Genomic DNA, 9,839 nt, shown 5'->3' with positions numbered 1-9,839 from the left:
TAACTCTCTCTCTCTTGAAGAGAGAAACTGATACCATATTATGAAGTAAAACAAATATGAGTAAAACTGAAATTCTCATCATTGAATAAGATGTTTACAGGCATATTTATAGATGTATTAAGGTACACCATAGTAATCATATGATAATAGCATCTAATAAAACCCTAACTACTTTGCATGGAACTCTTGCTTGCGCTCCAAGTTACTATCTTCACCCTTGTTGTGTGATTGCTTGCGCTCTAAGATTTCATCTTCACTCTTGTTGTGTAATAGATTTAATGGATCACCAATAAAAGACTACATTTCGCCCTTAATGGGTAATTGCACCCTAAATGGGTAAACATTGCACCATATAGGGTAAAGAGGCGCCCTCAAAGGGTAAAATCAATAAGGTTATCAGTTTAAGCAAGTATAATTATGAAATTTTGTTGTAGTTAGAGTTTCTTATAGTAGTAGTAGTATAAGGGAATCAGTTAGACTTGGAAGTTTTAATCTTGAGTAAATAGTCAATTAAATTGACTATTGGAATTTTGTGTGAAAAATATTGTGATATTGTTCTTCATGGAACTATTATCATAGGTAACAAAATTTTGTTTAAATTTGAAGATAACAAGAAACAAATTTTGTTTAAAAAAACAAACTTTAGTTTTCCAAATATATAGCATTAATGAGTTTTATTGAAAAATATAAGAATAATTGACAAATGGTATAATTGACAAATCATACCCTTAAAATACCAAAACGACAGTTAAATAGGAACGAAAAATTCATCCTAAAAAGACACTTAAAAAGGAACGGAGGGAGTATTACATTCATTTATTCTTCACTATTAAAGGTTCATTCGTTTGTTTATTCCTTACTTCCATAAATTTGTAAATTTTCAAACAAACTTCTCTTTTTTGTTAAAAAATTGGGAATTAGTTAGACTTGGATGTGATAAATCTGCAAAATGACGATAGAAGAATTAGTTAGGCTTGATAGTGATAAATCTGCAAAATGACGATATATTGAATTAGTTAGGCTTGGAAGATAAACTAAATTTTTTTTCTTCTTCAAAATATGAATAAATTAGTTTTTTAATTTTTAAGACGATGATTGAATCCATAAAATTAAAAAGATTACAAGTTTAACCGAGGATAATTATAATGTTTTACTAGAGTACGATTTTCTAATAGTTGTATAAGAAGTTGGATTATCACTATTCTTCCTAATTACTCCCTCCGTTCCTTTTTAAGACTCCATGAATGTTCAAAAGGAAGAAAAAGTGGAAGACTCATTGTAACTGCTGATAGAGGTGAAGAGGGAGCAATAGTTGAAGACTCATTTGAAAAAATACAAGAACAAGATGACAATGAAGAAGAAGAAGTTTCATCAATATAATTTTTATATTGACTTAAAATAATTAAAAATATGTACACATTATTTAGAAAATTGACAATTGTTTGTTATGAGAGAGTGAGATATTGTTACGACAGAAAGATAACATAAATTTATTGGAAAGATAAAGTTTGTGCAAAAAAATAAAAATTTATTGATGGATTAAAATGAGGGTATAATAGGAAGAAAATGTGCAAAAATACACATCGTTAATTTAGTGTTAATTTTTTAAAAAGACACTTAAAAAGGAACAGAAGGAGTATGTTGTCTGTAAGATGTAAGAAAAGATCAGGAGTTTTGTGTTACCGAATTCTCAGGAGTTTTGTGTATATATCATATTAGTTTTTTTTTTTTTGAAAGGACTCGTATTTTTTTTTTTTGAGTTTGTTTATCGTAAAAATCTTCTTTTAATTATTTGGGTTTTTTTTGGTAGATATTTAATTATTTGGTTTGTTTGAACACAACTATACAAAACAAATTTTTTGTTACAAAATTAACTTAATTCTTTTTTACTTTTTTTTTTTGTATCGAAAAGACACAAAATAGTAAAAAAATTTAAAGCATCAAATGATTAGAATTGTGTTATTGATAGAAATAGAGTAGTAATCAGAGAATATACTATCGGTGTTTATTGTTTACAAAGTACTCCTCTGTTCCTTTTTAATTGTCACATTTTGACTTTTTACACAAACCAAGACAACAAATACTTTTACTACTTTTGATACAACAATTTATATTTTTCCTATAATAACCTTAATCATTTAATACTTCATTTCATACATTTCTCTCTCTGCAATAAATATATAGAGGTAATATAGGTAAAGCCACAATTAATGATACTTTGAACTTTGAAAATGACAGTTAATTAGAAACAAAAATTGTATGCAAAAGTGACAATTATAAAGGAACGGAGGAAGTAACATTTAACATTCTAAGAACATCCACATTGGAGACACTCAATTGTGAGGTCTTAAACGGAACTGCCTGAGATTTCTTAATACTGCTAGTATTGGCCCATGGCGATAGTAGGATAAAATTCAGACTGAGTCAGATTTTTTGAAGGTGTTATTTTTGTCCCCAGATTTCATGTAACAACTAGATATTTAGAATTGTGTTATTGTTGTAGTTTGTTTTAATTATCAGTTTTTTTTTTTGGTGGTGTCTGGGGTTCGAACCCCAGACTTGCATATATTATGCATTGTACTTACCAACTGAGTCAAGCTGGGGATCATAAAATAAAAGGCACAAAAAATATAATTTTGATGACGTGTCAAATAATTAAAATGACTTAAGATTGTATTTTTGGTAGATATTAAGTTTCATATATTATATAATAGATTTGGGAAGAAAATAACTCGTATATATCATATTAGTTTGTTACTCAAATGATTTATTCAAAAGATTTAGTTTAAAAGATTTGATTCGATCATCATATATGATATATATAAAACAAACCCAACACCTTCCCATAACCTAAACCTAATTCAAAGAAGCATCAGATTTCAACTTTGCTATAAGCACAAAATCATGAGTTCTTCATTGATTACTACCAGTGAACCTCGTAAACGTCTTATTATAAAGATTTCTTATCCTAAAAAGCATGCTAGTTCACTCATTGATGATTCTATGGATGATCACTCTCAAGGATCAGCTAGCAAGAGGAGAAAGATGGAAGATCATGCAAAGCCAATTGTCACTGGCTATTGGCTTGATTCAACAATATCTTTGTCTCAACATAAGAAGAACAACATTGTTGATACCAACAAAGCAACAACTACAGCACTTGAGGATAGAAGACTCAACAAGATTCATAAGAGGAAGAAGATTGTGTACCAGAAATCATGTGATAGTGGGGAGGATCATAGTTTGAGCAAGATACTTAATGATCAAAGCAACATGTTTGCTTTGTATCAAAGAAATTACTAGAGATAAAAGAAACATTATTGTTTTGTTCAGTTTAGAATATTTCTCTGAGTATCTCTATGTTCTCTATTTGTATCAATGAAATTACTTGAAATAAAAGAAGCATTTTCATGTTCTCATTAATTAAACTTGTTGCCTAATTATGATTTTGTTATGATTTTTACCATTATGATACTTAATGTTTTATGTTTATAGTCTTGGAGCGTACCTAGATAATATACTTGTTTCTTATAAACTTTAAAGATACATAACTTCCTTCTTATAAACTTCCTTCACTGTACTCCTTGTAGCAATTTATACAACAAGATATAAATTACTTTGATATTGAAAAGTTAATTGAGATTTTAGGGAGCAAATTAAATCTTTTGAAAATTTTCTTAATAAAAAACTAAAAAGTAACACAATTTTATGAGTTTTAACCAATTATTCACTTCAGGCTCTATTCAATTCAAGTTATAAACTTCTTTCTTATAATATACTTAAAACTATTTTCCTTTGTGACGTGTAACGCACGGCATAGAATTATATTGGAGGTTATCAACCCATAGAGCAAAATAGCTCCTTAATTAAAAAGGCTAATTTTTATATTAGATTAAACTTAATAAAATAAAATTAGAGGGGAATTGTGAAAGTGCAACAGGGCTCTTGGTACATGGCTTCAAACTTTGAAAAAAGAAGAAAATAAACTTGTACCTACGGCATATTCCGTCACTAAGTATAATTTTTCTGTAGGTAAAAGTCGGGAAGACAATAATTTTGCTGTCAATTATGCATTGTCAATAGGTAAAAGTCATGTTTGAACCATTGCTCATATATTTAACTACAAGTGATGTTAGCAATTTAGTTGCCTGTCACTATAAGTGATTTTGAATTTTTTTCAATTATTTCTAAATAAAAAAATGTAGAGATCATAACGGGGCCTCCGAATTGTCGGGGACGACCCTGGAATTATGTACGAAACATAAGGAAACTTACCAAAACTTGTCAATCAAGAATATATTCCTTTAAAAAATTACACACACACACCCACACAAAGTAGAAATCCATCTAATAAATATGCGTCACTGTAGTATTTTGGTTTGTAAAAGACACATCATGGTCTAAATGGGTTTTAACTCATTTTTGTTAGATGAGAATTTCTTTCCAAGCCTCCGTACTTCTCGCGCGCCCTCTAAATTCAAGAAAATTACTCGTTTGGATTCTATAATTTGAACCATTTTTTCATGATTTTTGGATTATTATAATCCCAATCCCCTAAAAAAGCTATAAAAAATTGCAAGTTGTCTTGGTTCATCCGAATATTGTCTCAACACAAATCAGAAAATAAAATCTGAAAAAGCTAATATCAGTTTGTATTATATAATCTGTAAGGTACCAAACCCCCCAAAGACTAGTACGCAGTTCGGATTATATAATTTGAAACTTTAAGGATAAATTAAAAACATAATTTAACCAAACGTTACAACACAGTCAGAAAAGTATTGCGCAACCCTAGCATCCATCCGCCTCAGACAATAATTCATCCCTCTCCGAACCTCATGCAAGATTTTCTCCACACGCAATCATGTTGGACTTCCTATCTCCACCTCACCACTAGCCATTAACCCTTAGATATGGTCTATATCGACATCAACAATGAATTATTGGAGTTGACAATGCAAGTTAAGCTTGGGATAGTATTTTTCAAACAAGAGTGAAAACAATATCAATGTTAAAAGCTTTATAATTATCCTTATGAGCCAAAGCTCAACTTAATTAGAGTTAACAAATCCATTGCTTTCTCCCTAAATATACTATTCAACTCTTCTAATTGTTTACCAATGGTAGGAAAATATATTTCCACTCTAAAGTAATGCTCTATTAGTTACAATTTACCCCAACCATCTTCTCTAACTTGTTGAATAAGAGTTTTTGTGTTACAAACCAGAAACATATCATTAACTACATCATGAGATTGTAGTTTCAAGGCTTGACAAAACGCATATGTTATCCTCATGATTTCTTTCATCAAATGCAAGATCAATATAAAATCACATGACATCAAGTAATTGTAACCACTATTAACATTTCCACTTGTTGAATAATTTGTTGCTTCCTTTGCAATTTTTTTCTTTCAAAACACAACAAGTTGTTTCATATATATTTATCAAGCTAGAAATGTAATTGAAATGTGATCCCCACCGAGTATCTGTAGCTCATTTCACAGTATGAATTTGATTTGCACCTTCACCAGGTACAATCTCATCAATCTCCAACAAATAATCAATTTCTTTTAGTTGGGAAGATTGTAACTAATCATGAAGCTTAAGAGAAGAACATACATCATTGACAATAAAAGTTAACTTCTCAAAGAATTTTTGAATTGATTTGAATCTCTTGATGCACTAACCAAGGAAAGTTGTAATATATGAGCAAAAAAATGAATGTAGTACGCATAAGGACAATCCTTCATAAGCAATGCTTGTAAACTGTTCCTTTCTTCTCTCATATTGCTTGCACCATCATACCCTTGATCGTGAAGTTTAGACACGTCAATGTTATGTCAAGAAAGTATATCACACACTGCTTCCGTAAGACTTAAATTTGTAGTGTTTGTAACATATCTGATATGAAAAAATGTAGCATCCTTTGAAGGTGAATATTCTAGCCATGAAAGGAATATGCTAAACCATGTCCTGAAACCGTCTTGGATGTTTGTCTCTACCGGACAAAGGATATTCTTCTATACATATTTAATATGAACCCCAATTCAAATAAGCTTTTCGTATTATATCAACATGATTTGGTGGATATGTCCATATTTGGGAACGTTTTCCAGGATCACGTTCTAAAGTATTCACAAAATAAGCTTGGTTATGCACTTCTACAATTCCTAGAACTTGAACAAGTTGATGTGTAACAGGATCACGTTCTAAAGTATTCACAAAATAAGCTTGGTTATGCACTTCTACAATTCCTAGAACTTGAACAAGTTGATGTGTAAGAGTTATCTCTTCTTCAATTTTTGGTACTTCAAGAGGTCAAGCGCCATCTGTTAACTTTTGCAACTTCTTCAAATAAAACGTGTTCTCTGCGATCCATCACACTTGCGAGAAACTTGTAATGTTGCAGTGAGAATTCATCATTGTTAGCAAAATGGACAATAGATTATTATACATTGATGTTGTGAAGGAGTAGATAGCCTCATTCTTTAGTTAGTCAATGCATTTATAACTAACCAAAGTATCAAGTTAATCATAGTGCAAGAAGTAGAAATAGAGATGAGAACTCATAATGATCAAATAATTTCAATGTGAAGAGCGAAGATTTAATGGATCACCAATAAAATACTACATTGCGCCCTCAATAGGTAATTGCGCCCTCAATGGGTAAACATTGCGCCATATAGGGTAAAGAGGCGCCCATCAAAGGGTAAAATCAATAAGGTTATCAATTTAAGCAAGGATAATTTTGGAATTTTGTTGTAGTTAGATTTTCTTATAGCAGTAGTATTATAAGGGAATCAGTTAGGCTTGGAAGTTATAAACCTGAGTAATAACAATATTGGGAATTAGTTAGGCTTGGAAGTGATAAGTCTGCAAAATGATGATATTTATAAAGTCCTTAAAATTAAGAAGATTATAAGTTTGACTGAGGATAATTATAAAGTTTTACTAGAGTACGATTTTCTGTCCTTGTAAGTTTAGCTCAGTTGGGTATGGACAATGGATAATATAAGCAAGGTCTGGGGTTCAAACCCCGACCACCACCAAAAAAAAGAGTACTATTTTTTAATAGTAGTAGAAAAAGTTTGAAAGTAGTAGAAAAAGTTTGATTATCATTGTTCTTCCTAATTACGTTGTCTGTAAGATGTAAGATAAGATCATAAGTTGCGTGTTACCGAATTTTCATGCCTTAATTGTCGTATATATCAAATTAGTTCTTTTTTGAAAGAAGTCGTATATATCATATTCATTTTATTTTTTTTTGTGTTTGTTTTTCGTAAAAATATTTTTTTAATTATTTAGTTTGTTTGAACACAACTAAATAAAACAAATATTTTGTTACAAAATTAACTTAATTTTTGTAACAAAAAGACACAAAATAGTAAAAAAATTCAAAGCGTCAAATGATTAGAATTGTGTTCTTGATAGAATTAGAGTAGTAATTAGAGAATAAATTATCGGTTTTTATTGGAGATTATTTTTTACTCTTAGAGTTTTTTTTTTTTAAGGACGGACTCTAGATATTTAGAAGTTTTTTTTTTTTTTTTGAAGGATCTAGATATTTAGAAGCGAAAAGTAAGTTATCATGAGAAAATTCGTTTGTTGTAGTTTGTTTTAATTATCAGTTTTTTTTTTTTTTTTTTTTTTTTTGTGGTGTCTAGGGTTCGAACCCCAGACTTGCATATATTATGCATTGTACTTACCAACTGAGTAAAACTGTGGATCTTAAAATAAAAGATAAAAAATATAATTTTGATGACGTGTCAAATAATTAGAATGACTTAAGATTGTATTTTTGGTAGTTATTAAGTTTCATTTTTTTTTTTTACGGAAGTTATTAAGTTTCATATATTTAGAGATGCTGCTGGTGTTTGTATTGGAAGCTTTGCTCAAAATTTAAATACTAACTCCTCTTATGTGGCTGAACTTTTTGCTGCTATTTTGGCTATTGAGATTGCTTACTCAAAGGGGTGGAACAACCTTTGGTTAGAAACAGACTCTCAGCTTGTCCTTCTAGCTTTTCAAAAGAGAACACAGGTTTCTTGGGAGATAAAAAATAGATGGATTAACTGCTTGGAGTTAACTAAGGGAATGAATTTCTTTGTTTCTCATATTTATAGAGAGGGGAACTCTTGCGCAGATGGCTTGGCTAACATTGGTTTAGAACTTTCTGCATTTGCTTGGTTCCCTTTCCTTCCTGTTAGTATTATTCCAGATTATGGTAAAAATTTGCTTAGCTTACCTAATTATAGGTTTGTTTCTTTCTGAAAAGGTGTTGACCTAGTTCCCCTTTTCATTTGTGTAACTTTTCCCTTTCTTTTAATTTAAGTTTGGGTAGTGCAACCTGTACTACTTTTGTTTTAAAAAAAAAAAAAAGTTTCATATATTATATAATAGATTTGGGAAGAAAATAACTCGTATATATCATATTAGTTTGTTACTCAAATGATTTATTCAAAAGATTTAGTTTAAAAGATTTGATTCGATCATCATATATACAAACCCAACACCTTCCCATAATAACCTAAACCTAATTCAAAGAAGCATCAGATTTCAACTTTGCTATAAGCACAAAATCATGAGTTCTTCATTGATTACTACCAGTGAACCTCGTAAACGTCTTATTATAAAGATTTCTTATCCTAAAAAGCATGCTAGTTCACTCATTGATGATTCTATGGATGATCACTCTCAAGGATCAGCTAGCAAGAGGAGAAAGATGGAAGATCATGCAAAGCCAATTGTCACTGGCTATTGGCTTGATTCATCAATATCTTTGTCTCAACATAAGAAGAACAACGTTGTTGATACCAACCAGAACAACAAAAAAGAACACTCCAACAAAGCAGCAACAACAACAACAACAACTGTTTCTTCAGGTAATGATACAAGTAAACCTTCTGTTGTCAAAGATCACCCAAGGACTGAAAAATATGGCTTAAAGAAGAATGGCGATGATGCAGAATTGATGATGAATAAAGAGAAGAAAACCCCAATGGAGCGTTATAAAAGGATGCAATGTTGGGCGATAGTGAGTAGAATGATAACCGGAAGAGATGGATGGGCTTTGAAAAACCCTCTTGATCTCAAGTTTTTGAAGAACAAATCATCGAAGACGTCCGATAAATTGAAGGCAATTGGATTAAAAGATATTGAAGCCAAGCTGAAATTTTATTCAACACCGGATGAGTTTGCCGAGGATATGAGGTCTGTGTTCTATCATGGATGGCTTTATCCTCAAAGGGATGTTGTTCACAAAATTGCTATGAGGCTTAGTGATATTTTTGAGAACAAGTGGAAGTCTTTGAAAGAGAGTTGGGCACTTGAGGATAGAAGACTCAACAAGATTCATAAGAGGAAGAAGATTGTGTACCAGAAATTATGTGATAGTGGGAGGGATCATAGTTTGAGCAAGATACTTAATGATCAAAGCAACATGTTTGCTTTGTATCAAAGAAATTACTAGAGATAAAAGAAACATTATTGTTTTGTTCAGTTTAGAATATTTCTCTGAGTATCTCTATGTTCTCAATTTGTATCAATGAAATTACTTGAAATAAAACAAGCATTTTCATGTTCTCATTAATTAAACTTGTTGCCTAATTATGATTTTGTTATGATTTTTACCATTATGATACTTAATGTTTTATGTTTATAGTCTTGGAGCGTACCTAGATAATATACTTGTTTCTTATAAACTTTAAAGATACATAACTTCCTTCTTATAAACTTCCTTCACTGTACTCCTTGTAGCAATTTATACAACAAGATATAAATTACATTGATATTTAAAAGTTAATTAAAATTTTAGGTAGCAAATTAAATCTTTTGAAA

General features: G+C 30.4%; 2 protein-coding genes and 1 pseudogene across 2 annotated transcripts; 2 read left to right on the top strand and 1 right to left on the bottom strand.

The window, feature by feature from the left end:
- The first annotated feature begins 2,904 nt into the window (after nt 1-2,904).
- On the top strand, nt 2,905-3,303 carry LOC146907217 (uncharacterized). Its single transcript, XM_085729045.1, has one exon. It carries the CDS (start codon nt 2,905-2,907, stop codon nt 3,301-3,303), a length of 399 nt encoding a protein of 132 aa, XP_085585171.1.
- A 1,729-nt stretch (nt 3,304-5,032) lies between these two features.
- On the bottom strand, nt 5,033-6,487 carry LOC146907216 (uncharacterized; annotated as a pseudogene).
- A 2,074-nt stretch (nt 6,488-8,561) lies between these two features.
- On the top strand, nt 8,562-9,471 carry LOC146907215 (uncharacterized). Its single transcript, XM_085726541.1, has one exon. The coding sequence runs from the start codon at nt 8,584-8,586 to the stop codon at nt 9,469-9,471; it is 888 nt and encodes a 295-aa protein (XP_085582667.1). The 5' UTR covers nt 8,562-8,583.
- Nucleotides 9,472-9,839: the final 368 nt, after the last annotated feature.

Source organism: Medicago sativa, chromosome 7 (genome assembly GCF_051527215.1).
Source record: "Medicago sativa cultivar Bolivia chromosome 7, Bolivia_mono, whole genome shotgun sequence".
Lineage (NCBI taxonomy): Eukaryota > Viridiplantae > Streptophyta > Magnoliopsida > Fabales > Fabaceae > Medicago > Medicago sativa.
This window is presented reverse-complemented; position numbering and strand designations above follow the sequence as displayed.